This window comes from Eucyclogobius newberryi, unplaced genomic scaffold (assembly GCF_026437365.1).
Source record: "Eucyclogobius newberryi isolate DKJ021-1_F unplaced genomic scaffold, fEucNew1.0.hap1 SCAF_8, whole genome shotgun sequence".
Classification (NCBI taxonomy): domain Eukaryota; kingdom Metazoa; phylum Chordata; class Actinopteri; order Gobiiformes; family Gobiidae; genus Eucyclogobius; species Eucyclogobius newberryi.
The window spans coordinates 21,437,575-21,462,293 of record NW_027316500.1 but is presented as its reverse complement, the minus strand read 5'-3'; the positions used below and the strand labels follow the sequence as shown (position 1 = coordinate 21,462,293).

Sequence of the window (24,719 nt, the reverse complement as noted above, 5' to 3'; positions counted from 1 at the left end):
AGTCTTGCTTTATTACTACAATTTCATACATTACAATTGTAGTTTCAACCCTGCAACTGTGGCACAATCAGCCTCTGCTGACATTTGATACAACCGACTGTATTTTCCCTATAGTTTCTATATTAAATGTATTAGAGTTGTGCATATGTTTGGATGAGCCCCATCTTATAGTATGGGCTCTTATTTGATGTTTGTTATAGCCTAGTTGAAGTTTTTTATGCCCAAATCTTGTCATAGATGCACACACAGGCCTTCTGTAACATGACATGCATTCTTTTAAAGGAATATTGACTACATTTGTAATGTTTGTAGTAGGCTTTTAGAATTACTTGAATGTTGTCAAAAACAGACCACTTAAAACTGTATTAGATGGACAGTTTTAGACATGTATAGGACAGGAGTTACTGGGCTGTCTTTTTTTAGTTATGACATTCTTTTTATATGCCAGTATTTTGTTAATATACATTTAATTTTTGTATTGTATTTTATTTAAAATGTGGCAATAAATTCTTTTTTAAAATATTTTGTTATTCATTTTCTATTTCTATCCAGCCTCTGAGCATCTTTCCTCCAAGGGCAACCCCTTCCTCTTGTCGTCATGGTAACTCTCACGTCACGTGACCAGCAACATAAACAATTCCCCGCTAGTTACACGGACCACGGGAAGTGATCTACGAAGCTTAATCTATGTGTATTAGTTTAGTGCAGTCTTCGGTGCATTTGAAAGGCACAACTGAGTATTAAAGGCGCCGTGTTGAGACACTAAAGTGTAAAACAAGAGGAGATGAGCCGAGCTGAAAATGGGAGCGAGCGCCTCCGTGTCGCTTTGTGTGAGTTTAACTTTATCTGCATTTAGCCTTTCTAATGTCGATAGTGGCGGACGGATGTCTACAGCCATGCTCAAAAAACTGCTAATTATATAGTCTAACAATATTTAGACTATATAATTTATTACGTCTTTAAATGTGTAACTTTAGTTGTTGTGTTGATGTGCATCAAACAATGTGAAATGACCCCATTCCCAACCCTTACACAACCCGTTTGTTTTTCATTTGATTTTCGTTATAATCCGTTCTTTTTGTAGCATTATTCATTATTAACAATATAATTAACAGGGTGGGTCATTTTGTGTTTTGGAAAGTGATCATAGCATATTTTACCTACAAGATGATCAGTCCGTCTGGATGATCGATGAAGTGTCCAATCAGAGCATAGAAACAGACCAATTGTAGACCAATGGGGTTAAACCGGAAACCCTAAGGTGGATTGACACTGATGGATCTCATGTTGGATCTGTGCAGGTCTTGCATCAGTCAAGTTTCAGTTTTTATAGAACATTTGAAAATGTGTCGTTCTGAAACAGAAATCTCTCCATTAAAAATGAGGGACAATTTACACCCAACAGACACAACAGAAAAATGTATACAGCTAATTAAAGTCTTTATCAAGTATTATTAATTGTCAAATAATATAGATTTTGGCCCGTGTTTACAATATGGTTGCTAGGTAACTTTCCCCTGTTGAGTGGACTTGTGTATTTTGTGTGCCTTCAAAAAGAATTAGAACAAAATACCAAAAAAGAGAGATTATATAACCACAAAATCTGGCATTCTTAGTCAGTTTGGTCTAAAGTTGTGTGTGCTCCTCAACAACAAAGACCACATTTTACTGACCATGATTCATACCCATGCTGAGTTAATAGCTTAATTTACAACCCATTCGCCTTTGTTCAGTTCTGATCTGATGGTTTGAATTCACTTTCATTTCAGAGTGACTCCGCCTCAGTGAAAGTTCTGAGGTCTACAGCAAAAGTCAGCCCGGAGCCTTTCGTTTCCACTCTGACGGAGCCGGAGTCCAGCAGTGTGTTTGGCGTTGCCCTGGAGACACTCAAAAAAGATGGTCAGGTGGTGGGTGGGATCCCAGCTGTTCTCAAAGACATTGTAGAATACCTCAGTAACAACGGTATTCACTTTGACATTTCCATTCTATTCATTGTTTTACAACCGTAGCCCACGTGTGCGTTAAATCTTATGTATATTTCTCTGTAATAGGTTTGCAGCACAGAGGTCTGTTCCGACTGTGTGGCTCCGTGGTGCGGATGAGGACCTTGAGGCAGCAGTGGGACAGAGGCGAGAGCGTCGATCTACAGAATGACGGAGATGTCCCGACTGTGGCGTCTCTTCTTAAACTGTTCTTTCGAGAGTTACCTGTTCCCTTAGTCCCTGAAACGCACAGAAAACAGCTCATCCAAAGTATTAAAGGTGACATATTATGCTCTTTTCAGATATTTAGTATTAAACTACTGCAATATTAAACTGAATACAAACAGGTCCATTGTTTCCCAAATCTGCAGAACTGATAAGCCCCGCCCCGCTATAATAAGCAGCACATTTTCATGTCTTTATTGTTGAAAAAATGCAATGTGACCTTGTTTAACCCTACACGCATAACAAGAAACAGTGTTTACACATGGTTAAAAGCTCCTACAAGTCGATCATGTGTCCCCTTCAAAGGTGTTGAACCTGTTGATCAGACAGAAGCTCTTGGCTCCCACGGCATTATCTTGCCTGTATTTTACACCGTAACAAAACTTGACATTTGATTCATCTGTCAGTTGTTACGAAGAGTTCTGATGCCGAGTTGGTGATTTCAAAACTTTCTAGGAATGATATCGCAGTATCTGAGCCTTTGCACTTTGTTTCACATCTAAAGCTACATCCAATATAAACTATAGAATGCAAACTTGCCTAAACTGTCTCTTTATGTTGTCACCCTCCCAGGAAATGCAGATGACAGCCTGACGAATCAATCTTTGAAAGAAAATCTTCAGCACCTCCCCGGTGACCACCTTATAATCTTGTGCTACCTAATAAAGTTCCTGTCCAGAGTAGCCATGCTCAGCCAGTCCAATCATATGCCAATGGAAAATCTGGCTACTATCTTTGGGCCTTGTATTTTTCAGTAAGTAATGGTTCTTGATTCTACATTTTCTCCTTAGGAAACTTGCACACCATTCATCTCTAAAGACAAGGAACCCGCTGACGTCCAGTTGAGCAGTGTGGGTGTTAAATTACAAGTCACAGCTAATACTGGAAAGTATAAGCTCTGTCTGAAAGATTCTTTGTGAACTGTGCAAACAGAAAAAGAACATTGTAAATAGTGAGTGCATATTGCAGTATTTGTCTTGGATCAATTCTGAATTTTTTTTATCCCTATAATGCCAAACTGGGGTGTAGTCTCTATTGGTTTGTGAGGAAATGGGTGTGGAGAGAGTCTGATAATGCAGAGCATTGGGAGGCTGCTGCTCATGCTATCTGTTTATAGATGTCACTCCTCCTCGTAAACAGATGAGGTCTCATGGGAGGCACGCTCACAAACACATGCTGGATCTGTCATTCTTTTCAATCACTACTCGTTTGAATGCTGCTTGGACTCAGACCAACAGACAAAGCAACAGGGAAACTGACTTGGCCACAACAGATCACTTGCAACTTGCAACTTTGAATGCTCAAAAGTACAAGAACAAAAGTACAAAAGTAATATGTAGAACACAAAATGTTTTGCACTCACAAACATAAATAGTTATTTATTCAAAATAATTTGCAGATATATTGTTGACTTTGCACCAACTCTCCAGGTTGAGCTCTTTTGACTTTTTATTCGTCTTGTGGACAAAAGGGATGAGACAATATCTCGTGTTGCAAGATCTCACAAGATAAAATTGCCAGATTGCGCACACATGTTGAGAATGATCTCATGAGATATTTTATTAGTTCACTTTGGCTTGGACAAAAAGGATTAAATGTTAGTTGAGTGTGTGATAAATAAGGCCATTTGTTTATTTTAAATTATATCAGAATCTCATCTTGCCTCATTCTCAGAGTCAATCTCGTGTCTTATCCGGGTCTTGTCTCGTCTTGTGGACACCTAGTGGACACCTGTATATTGTCTTGTAGTAAAAAACACATCTGACAATTCATGCATACTCATGGTTTTCCTTTGCACGACTTTAAATGTTATAAAGTCCCCTAAAGTGTAATATTATTTATGTAATGTATTGATAATATTGCAGTTTATGACAGTTTGGACATAACCTTAACACCTAATACTTGCCATGCTGCTCTCCATGTTTGGTCCTTTACTGTATGTGACCACCGGCACTCACAGTTCTGTATGTTTGTCATTTAATCTGTTTTTGCAGCTTATGTTATACACGTGACTTTACTGGTGCGTACTTTACACGTCTATAAATATTCACATTTTTCAAATGACTCTTTCCAGACGTTTGTAATGAGACTCACATCGTGACAACACATGGCAGCTTGTAGATATAGTTCACATGGATGTTTACTGCTGTAACCTTACACCTTACACAAGTTCAAGTCGTACATCTGTCATGCATATACAGTAACTATTTCTACAGTTTAGGCTTTTCTCCACGAGATGGCGCTACAAACTGGCCCTGTTTTTAAAATGTGTGTAACTGTGAATGATTACAATTAAAACTCTGTGTTTATTGACAGTGTTCCAGTTGGGCCCAGGATGATCGAGGAGCAGAGTGTGTGTAATGTCCTTCTGCTCCATCTGTTGAGGCACCACACAGTCCTTTTCCCAGAGCAAGGACAAGAAGAACTCACATGTAATGATGGACTTCCCTCAACACCTCCTCCTCCTCCTCCTCCTCCTCCTCCTCCTCCTCCTCCTCCTCCTCTGTCTGCTCCCACACAAACACAGGTAGTGCTCAGGCACACATTTGACATATCAATAATACATAATAATACACCCCTATTTTACTCTTTTAGACTTGTTCCAGTATCCAGGAGTCAGAGCAGAATAATGCGGAAAGATTTGGAGAAGAAACAGTGTCTCTCTCTTCTTCTTTTACCCAAACAACTCAGATCCAGTCTCGGCTAAACAGGTAGGCTAGAGTCTGTCCCAAAATGTAATATTAAATGTGATGTAGCCAATTGCACGCAGATACATTTAGTGCTCGAATGGTTTCTAATTATAATGAACATTTCACTGCTCCTTAATATCACTTTAATATTCATGTAAATACCTCCAATCCACTGGTTTTACACCTTTCTAATTTCTAATCCTGTTGTTGTACATATACTTTATTTAAATCACTCACACTCAACACATTTTATTTTGCACGCTCCACAGCTTACCACAGTCTTTATATGTTTTACTATCATCATCATCATCATCATCATCATCATCATCATCATCATCATCATCATCATCATCATTATTAGGCCCGAGCGCCACAAGCTGGCGAGAGGCCTATTAATCTCGTAAGGCCGTGCGAAGCACGGCTGCGAAAGTGCGCACGTAGTGCGCACGAAATCGAGCGCGAAGCGCTCGCCCACTTCCAAACACTCACTAACGCACTCCTCCACTCATGCACGCCCCGTGCATACTAATTAGTTGTAGGAAAATGGAACATTACCGTTGTAAACGGGCAAAGCCCGTGCAAAAGTTCGCACTAAACGAGCACTTTACATTGGGATGACGACCGCGAAGCGGTCGTCATCCCCATATAAAGCACTCATTTGCGCTAAGTAGCTCACGAATACGTTCCCCATCTCTTGCATGTTCCGTGCATATAAGCATGTTATGCAAAAATTCAACATTATAACTGTATAGAGGGCCAAAAACACAAAGTGGGCGGAGCCCACTCAAAATTAACGAAAGTACCCTTCAGTGACCAGGGACCCACACCATGAGGTAGGAAAGCGCGAGCGCTTTCCGAAAATGTATAGTTTATATTTGGAAAATGGGAAACATTGTTTTCGCATCGGAATATTATTAGGCCCGAGCCCCAGCAGGGCGGAGGGCCTATTGCTCCCGCAACGCTGCCGAAGGCAGCGTTGCAACTGTCTGACCAAACATGCGGGCGCAGCCCGCATGTTTGGTACCCCGTCGCCCCTGGCAAGTACAGTGAACTAGCCCATGCCGAAGGCATGGATCATGCATACTTACTCCTGCTATGACAGAAATAGTCAACAATTAGTGAATGGGCGTAGCCCATTCACTAATTGTTGACAACAGCAGCGCGAAGCGCTGCATTCCTCCAAAAACCCTCCTGGCATCGTCCCGTACGCGAGAATCCATGCCGCAGGCATGGGCCATGCTTGTATCTGCTCAAATCAATGGAAGTCTATGGGGAGTGGGCGGGGCATCCCGACGGAATAGGGAGTGACGAGCACGTAAGCGCTCGTAATGATGATTCCACCCCATGGCGGCATGGGGAAGGCTTAGAGCTTTCAAACGATGTATAATTTGTTGTTATAGTGGAAACGGCTATATTGTTTTTGCTAAAAATATTATTATTATTAGGCCCGAGCCCCAGCAGGGCGGAGGGCCTATTGCTCCCGCAACGCTGCCGAAGGCAGCGTTGCAACTGTCTGACCAAACATGCGGGCGCAGCCCGCATGTTTGGTGCCCCGTCGCCCCTGGCAAGTACAGTGAACTAGCCCATGCCGAAGGCATGGATCATGCATACTTACTCCTGCTATGACAGAAATAGTCAACAATTTGTGAATGGGCGTAGCCCATTCACAAATTGTTGACAACAGCAGCGCGAAGCGCTGCATTCCTCCAAAAACCCTCCTGGCATCGTCCTGTACGCGAGAATCCATGCCGCAGGCATGGGCCATGCTTGTATCTGCTCAAATCAATGGAAGTCTATGGGGAGTGGGCGGGGCATCCCGACGGAATGGGGAGTGACGAGCGCGTAAGCGCTCGTAATGATGATTCCACCCCATGGCGGCATGGGGAAGGCTTAGAGCTTTCAAACGATGTATAATTTGTTGTTATAGTGGAAACGGCTATATTGTTTTTGCTAAAAATATTATTAGGCCCGAGCGCCACAAGCTGGCGAGAGGCCTATTAATCTCGTAAGGCCGTGCGAAGCACGGCTGCGAAAGTGCGCACGTAGTGCGCACGAAATCGAGCGCGAAGCGCTCGCCCACTTCCAAACACTCACTAACGCACTCCTCCACTCATGCACGCCCCGTGCATACTAATTAGTTGTAGGAAAATGGAACATTACCGTTGTAAACGGGCGAAGCCCGTGCAAAAGTTCGCACTAAACGAGCACTTTACATTGGGATGACGACCGCGAAGCGGTCGTCATCCCCATATAAAGCACTCATTTGCGCTAAGTAGCTCACGAATACGTTCCCCATCTCTTGCATGTTCCGTGCATATAAGCATGTAATGCAAAAATTGAACATTATTACTGTATAGAGGGCCAAAAACACAAAGTGGGCGGAGCCCACTCAAAATTATCGAAAGTACCCGTCAGTGACCAGGGACCCACACCATGAGGTAGGAAAGCGCGAGCGCTTTCCGAAAATGTATAGTTTATGATATTTGAAAAATGGGAAACATTGTTTTCGCATCGGAATATTATTCTTTCTTTCTTTCTTTCTTTCTTTCTTCTTCTTCTCGGGACCAACCCCCCTATTTTTCACCCAGTGAACATTGACGAAAAGTCACAAAAATTTGCACACCTCTAAAAATCGTGCCTCTCTACATTCTGGCTATTTCCCTTTTCTAAAATAAAAAAAATTGGCGCGTCAGCGCCACCAAATGTACCAAAAATGCATTGAGAGATGGGAAATTACCCAAAAAAAATCTGATCGTAGAATCATGAAATTTGGCGCAGAGGTAGATGGTGACAAGAGAAGTAAAAAATATTATTACGGCAACGCCGTCCCCCGAACCAAATGTCGGCCATATTACTTCAAAAATGGCTAAACATGACTTCGGAGTTTTTCCAAACGTCGTACTTTTACGAACTCCTCCCAGGGCGTTGGCCCTAAAAAGCTGAAATTTGGTGAAAATGCTACTGAGGAGTGGGACATCAAAAGTTATCCAAATTACATTGATACCTCTCACGGTCTCTGTGCGGCGAAGCCGCAAACTGTAACTAAAATTTCAGAAATCTCCCATATTTAAAATTTCTGCCGTTTGCGCAGATAAAGTCCGAATTGCGTCAAATTAGAATCAGTTGTTAAACTCTTTGCCCTAAACCTACTTGAAGTGAAATAAATTCATTTGGCGCCACAGCGCCCCCTACAGATTTTATATGGAGGTTAAATGTTTAGTTTTGCGAAATTATATGAAATTTGACACACAACTCAATTTTAGCATCCCCATCAAAAAAGTCAATGAGACCCATGTCATAATTGTTATGGCGTTGCCGTAACGATGACCGAAACCTCCCATGTTATTCCAATGGGGCCAGAACATGTTTACACTTTAGACTTTCACAAACTCCTCCCAGGGCGTCAGCCCTATTAACCTGAAATTTGGTGAGACTCATCTTCAGGACCATCAAAAGTTATCCACATTTTCATTCAAAGAGTCACGGTGTCTGTGCGGCAAAGCCGCACATTTTGCCAAGAATTCAAAATAAAATTGCTTTTTGATGGTAAAACAAAGGGGAGAACATGTGACAGCGTCACAGATTCAGCAGTAGGCGTGATAAAAGGACAATTGGGGCGCGTTAGCGCCCCCTCCTCTTGCGGCGTGGCGGCGGTGTGGCGGCGGCGTGGCGAGGGCCGATCATTGCCGCTTGCGGCTATATTTATTATTATTATTATTTTTCTTGTTCTTCTTCAGCGCTTTGATCTCTAATTTGACCCCCTGAACATGCTCAAAAACTCACCAAACTTTGCCCAAAATTCAGAATCGGTGAAAAATTTTATTTTTTCTGGGCCATTTTTTTTTTCGTTAAAAAATGGCGCGACAGCGCCACCGACAAAAGTCAAAATACATTGCGCCTATGGGAGACGCCCCGAGGTCAACTTTGGCGTAAAGCTACGAAATTCGGGACACGCATTCCTCTCGTGAGGATAAACAAAAAAAAACATTGTGGCCACGCCCCCAAACTTACCCTATGGCCGCCATCTTCCTTTGAAAATGAAAACAAGCTGAGTTAGCCATTTTGTTTACGTCAAACTTTGACGAACTCCTCCTAGGGCGTTTTGCCCACCGACTTCAAAATCGGCGTACGTCCTCTGGACAAGTGGGGCATCTAAAGTTATTCAATTTTTTGAGATACCTTTTACGGTCTGTGTGCGGCGCAGCCGCAAAGTTGGACAACTTATTTTGGAATATTGCAGGTCTAAAAATTGCTCCCATTTGATCAAAACCAGTCAGATTAGGACCAAATTTGAATCAGTTGTTAAACTTTCTAGTTTGGACCAGTTTAGGCTGACAAAATTGAAATGGCAGTGATAGCGCCCCCTACAGAGTGACCTTTAAATTAACATTGAAGGTCAAAAATTAGTTTTACCAAAATTGTCTAAACTTTACCCAAAATTCTATTTTGCCGTCCCGATCACAAAAGCCAATCACAAAAATGCCTAAATTTTTACGCCGTAGTCGTAGCGATGACAGAAACCTCCCATGTTATCCCTATGGGAAAACCACAAAATCTCTCAAATTACCACATTTTTATGTTTTACACTTTAACGAAGTCCTCCTAGTGCGTTTTGCCCACCAACCTCAAAATCGGTGTACGTCCTCTAGACAAGTGGTGTATCTAAAGTTATCCAAATTTTAAGGATAACTTTTACGGTCTTTGTGCGACGGAGCCGCAAACGTTTCCCAGAATTCTGACTATTTGGCCTTCAGAGTGGCCTATAAACAATAGAGTTTTTCCAAATGACATGATATTTTGAACAAAATTCTAATTTGCCATCCTGATCATAAAAGTATGAGAGCCAAAGTCATATTTTGTACGGCGTAACCGTAGCGTTGACAGAAACATCCCATGTTATCCTTATGGGAAAATCGTAGAATCGCTCAAATCACCACATTTTTACGCTTCACACTTTAATGAACTCCTCCTAGGGCGATTGTCCGATCAAGTTCATATTTGGAGAATATCATCTACACAAGCGGGGCATCAAAACTTACCCATATTTTGATTCTAAGTGCTACGGTCTCTGTGTGGCGGACCCGCAAATATATGTCAGAAATGGGAAAACAGCGAAATCTCTAAAATCACCACATTTTTACGCTTCACACTTTAACGAACTCCTCCTAGGGCGATTGCCCGATCAAGCTCATATTTGGGGAAAATCATCTACACAAACGGGGCATCAAAAGTTATCCATATTTTGATTTTAAGTGGTACGGTCTCTGTGTGGCGGACCCGCAAATATATGTCAGAAATGGGAAAACAGCGAAATCTCTAAAATCACCACATTTTTACGCTTCACACTTTAACGAACTCCTCCTAGGGCGATTGCCCGATCAAGCTCATATTTGGGGAAAATCATCTACACAAACGGGGCATCAAAAGTTATCCATATTTTGATTTTAAGTGGTACGGTCTCTGTGTGGCGGACCCGCAAATATATGTCAGAAATGGGAAAACAGCGAAATCTCTAAAATCACCACATTTTTACGCTTCACACTTTAACGAACTCCTCCTAGGGCGATTGCCCGATCAAGCTCATATTTGGGGAAAATCATCTACACAAACGGGGCATCAAAAGTTATCCATATTTTGATTTTAAGTGGTACGGTCTCTGTGCCGTGGAGCTGCAAATATACTGTCACAAATGGGAAAAACGCCAAATCCTTGAAATGTTCACATTTACGCTTCACACTTTAACAAACTCCTCCGTGGGCAATAGCTCGATCAAGCTTTACTTTGGGAAAAATCATCTACACAAGCGGGGCATCAAAAGGTATCCATATTTTTATTCCAAGTGCTACGGTCTCTGTGCGGCGGCGCAGCAAATTTGACTGACACTTGTGTTCATTTGCACTGGATTGGCCATGTCCAATGTGTCGCCGTCTGTCAAGTTCTTTTTTTATTCAAGACACAATAAGGGCGCCATCTTTATCAAGTCAAAAGCGCAGAGTCGGAAGGCCGGCGGCCCGCGAGGGCCGTTGGATGCCGCTTGCGGCTTTAATTATTTTTATTTTTCTTGTTCTTCTGCTTTTTGATCTCTAATTTGACCCCCTGAACATGCTCAAAAACTCACCAAACTTTGCCCAAAATTCAGAATCGGCGAAAAATTTGATTTTTTCTGGGCCATTTTTTTTTTCGTTAAAAAATGGCGCGACAGCGCCACCGACAAAAGTCAAAATACATTGCGCCTATGGGAGACGCCCCGAGGTCAACTTTGGCGTAAAGCTACGAAATTCGGGACACGCATTCCTCTCGTGAGGACGAACAAAAAAAATCATTGTGGCTACGCCCCCAGACTTACCCTATGGCTGCCATCTTCCTTTGAAAATGAAAATACGCTGGGTTAGTCATTTTGTTCACGTCAAACTTTGACGAACTCCTCCTAGGGCGTTTTGCCCACCAACTTCAAAATCGGCGTACGTCCTCTGGACAAGTGGGGCATCTAAAGTTATTCAATTTTTTGAGATACCTTTAACGGTCTGTGTGCGGCGCAGCCGCAAAGTTGGACAACTTATTTTGGAATATTGCAGATCTAAAAATTGCTCCCATTTGATCAAAACCAGTCCGATTAGGACCAAATTTGAATCAGTTGTTAAACTTTCTAGTTTGGACCAGTTTAGGCTGACAAAATTGAAATGGCCGCGATAGCGCCCCCTACAGAGTGACCTTTAAAATAACATTGAAGGTCAAAAATTAGTTTTACCAAAATTGTCTAAACTTTACCCAAAATTCTATTTTGCCGTCCCGATCACAAAAGCCAATCACAAAAATGCCTAAATTTTTACGGCGTAGTCGTAGCGATGACAGAAACCTCCCATGTTATCCCTATGGGAAAACCGCAAAATCTCTCAAATTACCACATTTTTATGTTTTACACTTCAACGAACTCCTCCTAGTGCGTTTTGCCCACCAACCTCAAAATCGGTGTACGTCCTCTAGACAAGTGGTGCATCTAAAGTTATCCAAATTTTAAGGATAACTTTTACGGTCTCTGTGCGACGGAGCCGCAAACGTTTCCCAGAATTCTGACTATTTGGCCTTCAGAGTGGCCTATAAACAATAGAGTTTTTCCAAATGACATGACATTTTGCACTAAATTCTAATTTGCCATCCTGATCATACAAGTATGAGAGCCAAAGTCATATTTTGTACGGCGTAACCGTAGCGTTGACAGAAACATCCCATGTTATCCTTATGGGAAAATCGTAGAATCGCTCAAATCACCACATTTTTACACTTCACACTTTAACAAACTCCTCCTAGGGCGATTGTCCGATCAAGCTCATATTTGGGGAAAATCATCTACACAAGCGGGGCATCAAAAGTTATCCATATTTTGATTCTAAGTGCTACGGTCTCTGTGTGGCGGACCCGCAAATATATGTCAGAAATGGAAAACAGCGAAATCTCTAAAATGACCACATTTTCACGCTTCACACTTTCACCAACTCCTCCTAGGCCGATTGCCCGATCAAGCTCATATTTGGGGAAATCATCTACACAAATGGGGCATCAAAAGTTATCCATATTTTGATTTTAAGTGCTACGGTCTCTGTGCCGTGGAGCTGCAAATATACTGTCACAAATGGGAAAAACGCCAAATCCTTGAAATGTTCACATTTATGCTTCACACTTTAATGAACTCCTCTGTGGGCAATAGCTCGATCAAGCTCATATTTGGGAAAAATAATTTACACAAGCGGAGCATCAAAAGTTATCCATATTTTTATTCCAAGTGTCACGGTCTCTGTGCGCTGGAGCTGCACATTTGACCGACATTTGTGTTCATTTGCACTGGTTAAGCACAGCATTGTACATGTCCAATGTGTCGCTGTCTTAGTTCTTAGACAATTGCGTTAGCGCCATCTCTGTAAAATGCAGAGAGCAGAGTCGGAAGGCCGGCGGCCCGCGAGGGCCGTTGGATGCCGCTTGCGGCTTTAATTTTTCTTGTTCTTCATCGCTTTGAACTCTAATATGACCCCCTGAACATGCTCAAAAACTCACCAAACTTTGCCCAAAATTCAGAATCGGCGAAAAATTTTGTTTTTTCTGGGCCATTTTTTTTTCCGTTAAAAAATGGCGCGACAGCGCCACCGACAAAAGTCAAAATACATTGCGCCTATGGGAGACGCCCCGAGGTCAACTTTGTCGTAGAGCTACGAAATTCGGAACACACATTCCTCTCATGAGGACAAAAAAAAAATATTATTGTGGCCACGCCCCCAGATGTACCCTATGGCCGCCATCTTCCTTTGAAAATGAAAACACGCTGTGTTAGCCATTTTGTTCACGTCAAACTTTGACGAACTCCTCCTAGGGCGTTTTGCCCACCTACTTCAAAATCGGCGGACGTCCTCTGGACAAGTGGGGCATCTAAAGTGATCCAATTTTTTTAGATACCTTTTACGGTCTGTGTGAGGCGCAGCCGCAAAGTTGGACAACTTATTTTGGAATATTGCAGATCTAAAAATTGCTCCCATTTGATCAAAACAAGTCCGATTAGGACCAAATTTGAATCAGTTGTTAAACTTTCTAGTTTGGACCAGTTTATGATGACAAAATTGAAATGGCCGCGATAGCGCCCCCTACAGAGTGACCTTTAAATTAACATTGAAGGTCTAAAATTAGTTTTACCAAAATTGTCTAAACTTTACCCAAAATTCTATTTTGCCGTCCCGATCACAAAAGCCAATCAGACAAATGCCTTAATTTTTACGGCGTAGTCGTAGCGATGACAGAAACATCCCATGTTATCCCTATGGGAAAACCACAAAATCTCTCAAATTACCACATTTTTATGTTTCACACTTTAACGAACTCCTCCTAGTGCGTTTTGCCCACCAACCTCAAAATCGGTGTACGTCCTCTAGACAAGTGGGGCATCTAAAGTTATCCACATTTTAAGGATAGCTTTTACGGTCTCTGTGCGACGGAGCCGCAAACGTTTCCCAGAATTCTGACTATTTGGCCTTCAGAGTGGCCTATAAGCAATAGTTTTTCCAAATGACATGATATTTTGAACAAAATTCTAATTTGCCATCCTGATCATGAAAGTATGAGAGCCAAAGTCATATTTTGTACGGCGTAACCGTAGCGATGACAGAAACATCCCATGTTATCCTTATGGGAAAATCGTAGAATCGCTCAAATCACCACATTTTTACGCTTCACACTTTAACGAACTCCTCCTAGGGCGATTGTCCGATCAAGTTCATATTTGGAGAATATCATCTACACAAGCGGGGCATCAAAACGTATCCATATTTTGATTCTAAGTGCTACGGTCTCTGTGTGGCGGACCCGCAAATATATGTCAGAAATGGGAAAACAGCGAAATCTCTAAAATGACCACATTTTTACGCTTCACACTTTAACGAACTCCTCCCAGGGCGATTGCCCGATCAAGCTCATATTTGGGGAAAATCATCTACACAAACGGGGCATCAAAAGTTATCCATATTTTGATTTTAAGTGGTACAGTCTCTGTGCCGTGGAGCTGCAAATATACTGTCACAAATGGGAAAAACGCCAAATCCTTGAAATGTTCACATTTACGCTTCACACTTTAACAAACTCCTCCTAGTGCGTTTGGCCCACCGATCTCAAAATCGGTGTACCTCCTCTATACAAGTGGGGCATCAAAAGTTATTCAAATTTTATGGATAACATTTACGGTCTCTGTGCAGCTGAGCCGCAAACTTTTCGCAGAATTTGGACTATTTGGCCTTCAGAGTGGCCTATAAACAAGAGTTTTTCCAAATGACATGACATTTTGCACACAATTCTCATTTGCCATTCCCAAAATAAAAGTATGGGAATCAAAGTCATATTTGGTAAAGCGTAGCCGTAGCGATGACAGAAACATCCCATGTTATCCCTATGGGGAAACCGCAAAATCTCTAAAATGACCACATTTTTACACTTCACACTTTAACAAACTCCTCCTAGGGCGATTATCCGATCAAGTTCATATTTGGGGAGAATCATCTACACAAGCGGGGCATCAAAAGTTATCCATATTTTTATTCCAAGTGTCACGGTCTCTGTGCGCTGGAGCTGCACATTTGACCGATATTTGTCTTCATTTGCACTGGTTAAGCACAGCATTGTACATGTCCAATGTGTCACTGTCTTAGTTCTTAGACAATTGCGTTAGCGCCAACTCTGTAAAATGCAGAGAGCATAGTCGGAAGGCCGGCGGCCCGCGAGGGCCGTTGGATGCCGCTTGCGGCTTTAATTAGGCCCGAGCGCCACAAGCTGGCGAGAGGCCTATTAATCTCGTAAGGCCGTGCGAAGCACGGCTGCGAAAGTGCGCACGTAGTGCGCACGAAATCGAGCGCGAAGCGCTCGCCCACTTCCAAACACTCACTAACGCACTCCTCCACTCATGCACGCCCCGTGCATACTAATTAGTTGTAGGAAAATGGAACATTACCGTTGTAAACGGGCGAAGCCCGTGCAAAAGTTCGCACTAAACGAGCACTTTACATTGGGATGACGACCGCTTCGCGTTTGCGCTAAGTAGCTCACGAATACGTTCCCCATCTCTTGCATGTTCCGTGCATATAAGCATGTAATGCAAAAATTGAACATTATTACTGTATAGAGGGCCAAAAACACAAAGTGGGCGGAGCCCACTCAAAATTATCGAAAGTACCCGTCAGTGACCAGGGACCCACACCATGAGGTAGGAAAGCGCGAGCGCTTTCCGAAAATGTATAGTTTATGATATTTGAAAAATGGGAAACATTGTTTTCGCATCGGAATATTATTCTTTCTTTCTTTCTTTCTTTCTTTCTTCTTCTTCTCGGGACCAACCCCCCTATTTTTCACCCAGTGAACATTGACGAAAAGTCACAAAAATTTGCACACCTCTAAAAATCGTGCCTCTCTACATTCTGGCTATTTCCCTTTTCTAAAATAAAAAAAATTGGCGCGTCAGCGCCACCAAATGTACCAAAAATGCATTGAGAGATGGGAAATTACCCAAAAAAAATCTGATCGTAGAATCATGAAATTTGGCGCAGAGGTAGATGGTGACAAGAGAAGTAAAAAATATTATTACGGCAACGCCGTCCCCCGAACCAAATGTCGGCCATATTACTTCAAAAATGGCTAAACATGACTTCGGAGTTTTTCCAAACGTCGTACTTTTACGAACTCCTCCCAGGGCGTTGGCCCTAAAAAGCTGAAATTTGGTGAAAATGCTACTGAGGAGTGGGACATCAAAAGTTATCCAAATTACATTGATACCTCTCACGGTCTCTGTGCGGCGAAGCCGCAAACTGTAACTAAAATTTCAGAAATCTCCCATATTTAAAATTTCTGCCGTTTGCGCAGATAAAGTCCGAATTGCGTCAAATTAGAATCAGTTGTTAAACTCTTTGCCCTAAACCTACTTGAAGTGAAATAAATTCATTTGGCGCCACAGCGCCCCCTACAGATTTTATATGGAGGTTAAATGTTTAGTTTTGCGAAATTATATGAAATTTGACACACAACTCAATTTTAGCATCCCCATCAAAAAAGTCAATGAGACCCATGTCATAATTGTTATGGCGTTGCCGTAACGATGACCGAAACCTCCCATGTTATTCCAATGGGGCCAGAACATGTTTACACTTTAGACTTTCACAAACTCCTCCCAGGGCGTCAGCCCTATTAACCTGAAATTTGGTGAGACTCATCTTCAGGACCATCAAAAGTTATCCACATTTTCATTCAAAGAGTCACGGTGTCTGTGCGGCAAAGCCGCACATTTTGCCAAGAATTCAAAATAAAATTGCTTTTTGATGGTAAAACAAAGGGGAGAACATGTGACAGCGTCACAGATTCAGCAGTAGGCGTGATAAAAGGACAATTGGGGCGCGTTAGCGCCCCCTCCTCTTGCGGCGTGGCGGCGGTGTGGCGGCGGCGTGGCGAGGGCCGATCATTGCCGCTTGCGGCTATATTTCTTCTTCTTCTTCTTCTCGGGACCAACCCCCCTATTTTTCACCCAGTGAACATTGACGAAAAGTCACAAAAATTTGCACACCTCTAAAAATCGTGCCTCTCTACATTCTGGCTATTTCCCTTTTCTAAAATAAAAAAAATTGGCGCGTCAGCGCCCCCAAATGTACCAAAAATGCATTGAGAGATGGGAAATGACCCAAAAAAAATCTGATCGTAGAATCATGAAATTTGGCGCAGAGGTAGATGGTGACAAGAGAAGTAAAAAATATTATTACGGCAACGCCGTCCGCCCAACCAAATGTCGGCCATATTGCTTCAAAAATGGCTAAACATGACTTCGGAGTTTTTCCAAACGTCGTACTTTTACGAACTCCTCCCAGGGCGTTGGCCCTAAAAAGCTGAAATTTGGTGAAAATGCTACTGAGGAGTGGGACATCAAAAGTTATCCAAATTACATTGATACCTGTCACGGTCTCTGTGCGGCAAAGCCGCAAACTGTAGCAAGAATTTCAGAAATCTCCCAAATTTAACATTTCTGCCGTTTGCGCAGATAAAGTCCGAATTGCGTCAAATTAGAATCAGTTGTTAAACTCTTTGCCCTAAACCTACTTGAAGTGAAATAAATTAATTTGGAGCCACAGCGCCCCCTACAGATTTTATATGGAGGTTAAATATTTAGTTTTGCGAAATTATATGAAATTTGACACACAACTCAATTTTGGCATCCCCATCAGAAAAGTCAATGAGACCCATGTCATAATTGTTATGGCTTTGCCGTAACGATGACCGAAACCTTCCATGTTATTCCAATGGGGAAATCGCCAGAACATGTTTACACTTTAGACTTTCACAAACTCCTCTTAGGGCGTTAGACATATTAACCTGAAATTTGGTGAGACTCATCTTCAGGGGTGGACAATCAAAAGTTATCCACATTTTTATTCAAAGAGTCACGGTGTCTGTGCGGCAAAGCCGCACATTTTGCCAAGAATTCAAAATAAAATAGCTTTTTGATGTAAAACAAAGGGGAGAAGATGTGACAGCGTCACAGATTCAGCAGTAGGCGTAATAAAAGGACAATTGGGGCGCGTTAGCGCCCCCTCCTCTTGCGGCGTGGCGGCGGCGTAGCGAGGGCCGATCATTGCCGCTTGCGGCTATATTTATTATTATTATTATTATTATTATTATTATAGATGTTTTATGTAAAGCAAGGTCCAAGTTTGTGAATTGTAGACAATGGCAATGAAACCGATCCTTGTTGATTCTGCTTCTGAACAATCTAGAACTAAACCCTATTGCTGCCTCTACTGTATATAGAATATATAGAATATTCCATACTGTCATCACTGCTGTCGTCAGCGATTTAATGAGCACAAACTGACCTCATTTTTATGAATGAGGTGAATTGCTAGATAAACCTCTTCATGTCTTGTTGGTATTTGTCACTTTGGTTTATTCTAACCGTACGCGACACTTGCCCTACTGTTTCACTCAACCGCTGTCACTTCCCATTCAGAAAAATACAGCACACACAGTAGTATCTTCATACATTATTTATCTGTCTGATGGTTCGTTTCTGTTGCGGTGTGTTAAAACCATTAAAACAATTTGCCCTTAAGATAGTTTTTGTTTAGTATGAGCTTGTCTGTGTCAGAAGAGGCATTGGATGACCCCAAAACGTGACTCACTGCTGTCATTTGAGAGGGTTGAATATTTGTGCACATTGTGATTCTGGGATGAGAGTTATGCAAACATTGCCTTGAGGTAGTGACTGTTCTTGACATCACGCTCTTGCTTTGTCTTCGTCATATGCTTTTTATACTGCTTTTCACAGTAATTCGAATTCTGATAGTTGCTTTATCACATTATGGATGAAAAACAAAACTTACCCACAAGATCGAGTGTTACTGATGATGTGTTTTTTTGTTTTCTAGTCCTGACTCGCCGGACACCAGGAGCAGCTCCAGCGTCTCTAGCATACCTACACTTTTCGACCGGCCCCTGGACAGAACTGGAGAGGGAGATTGTCTGTCACAGTGCTCCACTGCCCCGGGGTCAGCAATGGAGAGCCCCAAGAGAGAGCCCGCCGACAGCTTTAAGCAGAATTCTTCAAGTGCAAATCACACGTGTGTTCTACTGGGCATTACTTTACTTATATGTGGTTATTATATTGGATCTAAATGTGATTTCTGTTTTTTTACACAGGCCGGAATACAACGACACGTTAGTTACCACCTTAAGAGAAAATGAGGAAGGAAAACACGCTGCCAAGAATAATAGTCAAATGGTACGACAATTATTCTTCATTTATGTTCATTTATAGTCAAGTGAACGTTTCATTTGGTTTGTTTGTAGGATGCTAAAGCAGCTGCTCCACCTGATATGAACTGCCACAACAGAGCTCACACTGAAAGGTGAGAAGCAAAATAATTTGATATTTGCTGTATTGTAATATTGATGTTAATACTAATATCTTCGTCACATTTTCGAGGAGTCTCCACACACTAGAGCCCGTGGAGAAGAAGCTTAGCAGAGCAATGTGCTTCCCACTGTCACGCTTTCTCTTCTTGATTCCAGTTCAGATAACAATGATTGCCACAGGCTTTCTCACGGAGCGACTAGCTGTACATTTTGAGGTCAGCTTCCCCGTGGTGGCAGGCTGCCCGCACAGAGTCTCCACTGAACAGGTCACTGCTGTGTTGTGTGATTAACATGAGACAGGAGGAAGACATAACCGTAACAAGATGACTGAGTTCTCTTACAGTACAATACTCCCACGTACCGTTTGATGCACGCTAAATGATTTTATTTTACGTCAGTGTGTTCATGATTTGTCGCGCTGCATTTGTGGTGTTTTCCAGTCCCCATTTCTTCACGGAAAAGAAGAAAAGTGAGACATGTCGAAGCTCAGGGGTAATTATGCTGCGAGGACCTTCTTTTAAATCTGAACTGCTCTTGTGTCATTAATACTGTTTGAGGGGCCACTGAAGTCGGGATTCAGCTTCCTGTTTATAGGTGATATTGGAGGATGTTTTCCCATTCAAAACCCTTAAATAAGTTGCATTAGTATGACATCAGAACATTCTTGGATCTTTTAAAAGTGCATGTGACAGGTTGTCTTACCAATGTTTACTTTGTTTGGCGAGATATAGTCCCTGTGGTAAATATTTATTATAGTTTTACATCAGACAAGTTGCAGTTTGTGAAGAAAATGTCAAGTAAAGCAGAGTTCTAAAGCAGAATCCCTTTGCCTATGTCTTCAATAAGCAACATCCAAAATACAGAGAAAGTTTTCACACGACTGACAGGTATTATTTTCTGTCAGATCATCACTAATGTTATTTATATGGATTAAGTCCCTGGAATTACCTCTACAGCCATATCACATCTGCTACTCATGTCTAACCAGGAAGTAACATTATAAATGTCACCATAATGATCAAATTGGGGAAAAATATGCAACATTTTATGTAAAATCTTAACTATGATCATGTTCATAGCGGTTTATTAGTTTTTCCTTCCTGCAATATTTACATCTAATCAAACTATGTAATATTTTTTTGATCATATATCAAATCCTATGACATAAACACACACATTGACTGTTTTATTCATACTTTTGGATTCACTGTCAAATGATTTAGATTCCACAACAAACCTTTGCGTATATTTCCTATCCCTCTATCTGTTTTGGGTAGATTTCCATCCTCCTCTTTGTGTCATTGTGACCTACTTTCTCCAAACTATGACCGTCTTTAAACGATTGTATTTAAGTAGGGCTTTTCTTTTCAGAGGAGCCGAGATGGAGGCTGCAATTGTCTTGACGGACACATCAATTGCAGAGGCAGGAACCGCTGTGACGTAAGTTTGCAATCACCACATAGAATTAGCACTTAAATATGACCGTCGCTATGACAACTGTAGCTGTGATGCCTTGTGGATGTTCCCAAGCTCACCTTTAACGTGCTTTCGAGCTGTGTGAGATTGTCTGTGGGCGTTTAAAGCCTTATTAACAGAACCTCCGCTCCTGACTCGCCTCTTGAGCTCCTCGATGACGCACAAAGAGCTGTTTTTATCGATGAACAAAACCTGCGAAAAAGGGAAGTTGTTTGAAATTAAAAACACATCTGAAACTGCAAACTCCTCTTCTTTCACGCCCGAGGCAGAAGAGACAAATAAAATGACAATTGACGTCACAATGCTGTGTTATCCACCCACATAAGCAGTACTAGTCACTGACAACAAACAGAGGAACCGCTTGACTCTGCGCCTTCTTTGCTTAGGCTGATAACGTTGCCCTGGAAACGCCTCGTCACATACAGCAGCATCCTCTTTCTCTATCTTCATACACACCCACTGCACACGCACCGGCACTGAGCGGCATTCCCACCGCCCCCTTCCTTCCACACAAGATAAATAATCCATGTGGAGGCAGTTCGGCCGCAGAAACCCAAGGAATGCCATGTGGATTTAGGAACTCCAACGTACGCACACAGCAGGAAGACAAGGATCGACGATATAGTTTACAGGAGACTTTTGTGCGCTGCCAACGTTGGATTAAACATTTGATGCTGACTTTATGGAATTCAGAACTCCTGATTTGAAGTTTTGGATGAATTTCCTGCTTGTGAAGGACATACCTTTACCCAAAATGCTATTCTGGGTTTGAGGATTCCTCCCAAAGACATTTAAAGAGTACTTCAGTCTCTTCGACCTTGCTTCCACCCCCGAAGACATGTTCTGCTTCTGCTTCCAGGGGCCGTCCCTAAAGCTCCAGGGCCTAGATGATGAGTTTGGACTCTCGCCATCGGCAGCCGACCCCCGAGCTCCAAATGGTCCATCTGCTCAGCAAGCGCCTGTCACCTGCGAGGAGAAGAACATCTACCACTCCCTGTTTCTCCACTTACCTCCATCATTAGACCATAATACAGTCAGATCTGCACAGCCAGGTGAGACAGAAGTTCAAATATTTTTGTCAATCCATACATAGGTGTTAGGATTATTGTGAAAAGAAACATCACAATTGTGTAATTATGAGCGATTACAACTTTCTTTCATTCCCAGTGGCTTTATGAAATCAAACGTTCTGAATGACAAAGTTATGTTTATGTGATATAATAAAGTTGGATAAAACAGTACTTCAATAGATAGAATTGAAATGACTTATTTTTGCTTCTAAAAGTCTCACAATTATGATTATTTTAGTTCTTATGATTATTCTGTGACTGAATAATTATGACATCCTGATCCATACAACATTATGTGGAATAGGGGAGTAAAACACTAACCTTATTGTGCAAATGGACAGCTCAAAATGATTCACAATGTCAATGTTAACCGGTGCGTGTCGTCATTGGCCAAATATGGTATGTGTAGCATGTGGGTTTGGAAGGTCATCAATATTTAAGTAAATGAAATACATTTTGATGGAAAAACAACGCAAAAGCTGATCTGTTTTATCCTCTCTCATTCAGAAAACCCCACCTCTCCATCCTCATCAGAGTCCAGTTCCCTCTACACTTTATCAGAGGAAAAGTCCACGTCTCCCTCTGCCGCAGACATCAGCCCTCTTCTCTCTCACATCACCAACAGCGACTGCCCGGTGCCCTCCCCACGCTGCCCCAGCATCAGCCACAGTCTGCGGTACAACCTGGACCCCGACACGGCCCCCTCTCCGCCGTGCACACAGGAAGTACGCATGTAAGCAACACGTCCTCGCACCTATGCTATTTTGGGATTCTGAAACCGTCTCCTCAAGGCTTGTTCTTGCTTTGTGCACGTGCCAGCTCACTATATCCTTAAGGGCCGCTTTTAAATGTCGTTTGTGCTTTAAAGTGCGTTTGTGTCTGCAGGGCGCGCAGCAATGTCCGAGCAGGGTCGGAGGAACGAGATCCGTCCGTCACATTGCTTAACAGACACATTCATTACCTGAGGAAAAGGATCAGGCGTTTTGAGGAACGCTTTGAACAGGAGAGACACTACAAGGTGCGGGCAAATTATCATCATTTGTTTGCTGTTGCGCTCACGTCGTAATTGCAGCGGAGCGGACCGCCTTGACACAGATTTAAGAAGGTCAGGAGTGCTTTAGATGAATGGGGTAATCAGCCTACAGACTGAGTCACATTTGTGTTATCACTAAACTGAGATGACTCCCTCCTCTGGACAACACCAAACATGACTCATTAACACTGAATATTTCCTTGTGCCATGATAAACAGAGGACGAGTTGCTTTCTTCTTGCGTTTTTAATATGTGTTAGTAAAGTCAGATTGTGTTTTGTAGCCGTACACCTGCAATAATAACTTATAAAGCTGTTTGCCCTTCCTGGAAATCTCTTGTCAGTTGACTTTCTGCATGACTCACTGTCTGTTATTTGAGTAGGTTTGTGCACAATAAGGGTACGGCTGATGTTGACATGAAATACTCGTCATATTCCAGTTTTATCAAGGTTAAATTTGTTCTGTTTGCGCCTTGAATACTTTGTAGTATTTCGATTACCCTACTACTGGTATCAACTATTATATTACTTTATTTTGTAGCATTCATATGTGTAAAGCAGAGAAAGAACGTCCTGACAATGTTATTTTCACTAACCCCAGACTTTAACCGTGATTATTGCTTTTTGCTTCATTTCAGCCAGCTCATAACGACAAAACAGCAAACCCAGAGGTTGCCAGGCTTATGAAGGAGTTGATCAAGTCTCGCAAACAGCTCAAAGGTACGACACAACATTGCGGTGAAAAAAAACGTTTGAATGTCAACTTACTTAAATTGTGATTATTAAAAATCTATATTAATGCGTTCTTATCCCAGAGCTTAAACTAAAACAGTCAATAAAAGGACAAGGAGAAGTAAACAAACTGCATCAGTCGTGCAAAGCCAGTCATGACCACAGGGGAGCAGCATTGGCAGGGTTGGAGCTTCAGCTGCTTAAAAATTATGGCAACACAAAACCTAATGTGGAGGAAACAGCCAACGTCATCACCAACAGACTCAAGGAAAGGAGGAGAGAGCTGGAACTGCCGGACAGCCTGAAGGTTTGTAAAAGCACATAACATGATTGCATCCTGATCAATAAATAAATACATTTCATTACTCTCTGTTGTGTAGGAGATGTCCCATTTCCAAATTACCCTGGAAAAGACATGCTTGCAAAAGTGCTTGCTGTACTATGAAGATCTGCATGGGCGACCGGTGAGTGATATTGTAGAATTGCTGAAATTGGTCCTACTGTATTATTATTTACATTAACAAAAAGCATTATATATCTGTCTGTAGAGCACCAGACAAGAGCGGACTCTGATGAAGCCTTTCTATGACCGATACCGTGTCGTCAAACAGCTCCTGAATTCCTCCTCTACCTCAACTGTGATCACAACTATTGTAAGTTCAGAGAAATCATGTGTTCTTTTAAAATGATGAGAAGAGCTATTTGTCTCTTCTGCCCTCTGGTGGCCTTTTCTGGATACTACATCAACAAAGGCTTTCAGAGGTGTTGTTTTTTTACTTTGCTGTTGAGCTGCCTGTGTCAATCTGTGAAGTGCTATATTTGTGGTGACAGGATGAAGAGGAAGGCTCGGATGAGGAGAGTCCCAAACCCACAAGCACACGCCCACCGCCTCACTGGGTTGAACCTCTCTCCTTCTCTTCAGACAAGTCTCTTATGGAGTTGTGTGAAACTCCACTGGTGTCTCCTTTGGATCAAGCATACCAGCCTCAGATCATCACCGTGGCAACACTCCATGAAGCATCCAGGTGTGCTTGAGGGATTACGTCGACTAATCGGGCTCATGCCGTGTCCTAATTCTCCTTGTTTGTTTATTGT

General features: G+C 42.2%; 1 protein-coding gene across 1 annotated transcript in view; it reads left to right on the top strand.

Annotated features, from left to right (window-relative positions):
• Positions 1-724: 724 nt before the first annotated feature.
• LOC140351327 (protein FAM13A-like) overlaps positions 725-24,719 on the top strand; it is a 25,305-nt gene continuing 1,310 nt past the window's right edge. Inside the window, exons 1-19 of the mRNA XM_072437130.1 lie at positions 725-830; positions 1,770-1,962; positions 2,052-2,261; positions 2,781-2,961; positions 4,524-4,734; positions 4,803-4,918; positions 18,829-19,020; positions 19,100-19,181; positions 19,250-19,308; positions 19,756-19,807; positions 20,687-20,755; positions 21,651-21,843; positions 22,369-22,594; positions 22,747-22,879; positions 23,531-23,612; positions 23,708-23,931; positions 24,005-24,088; positions 24,173-24,277; positions 24,456-24,649. Coding sequence (XP_072293231.1) covers positions 801-830; positions 1,770-1,962; positions 2,052-2,261; positions 2,781-2,961; positions 4,524-4,734; positions 4,803-4,918; positions 18,829-19,020; positions 19,100-19,181; positions 19,250-19,308; positions 19,756-19,807; positions 20,687-20,755; positions 21,651-21,843; positions 22,369-22,594; positions 22,747-22,879; positions 23,531-23,612; positions 23,708-23,931; positions 24,005-24,088; positions 24,173-24,277; positions 24,456-24,649 — 2,636 coding nt within the window. The 5' untranslated portion in view covers positions 725-800. The remainder of the gene's footprint in view (positions 831-1,769; positions 1,963-2,051; positions 2,262-2,780; positions 2,962-4,523; positions 4,735-4,802; positions 4,919-18,828; positions 19,021-19,099; positions 19,182-19,249; positions 19,309-19,755; positions 19,808-20,686; positions 20,756-21,650; positions 21,844-22,368; positions 22,595-22,746; positions 22,880-23,530; positions 23,613-23,707; positions 23,932-24,004; positions 24,089-24,172; positions 24,278-24,455; positions 24,650-24,719) is intronic.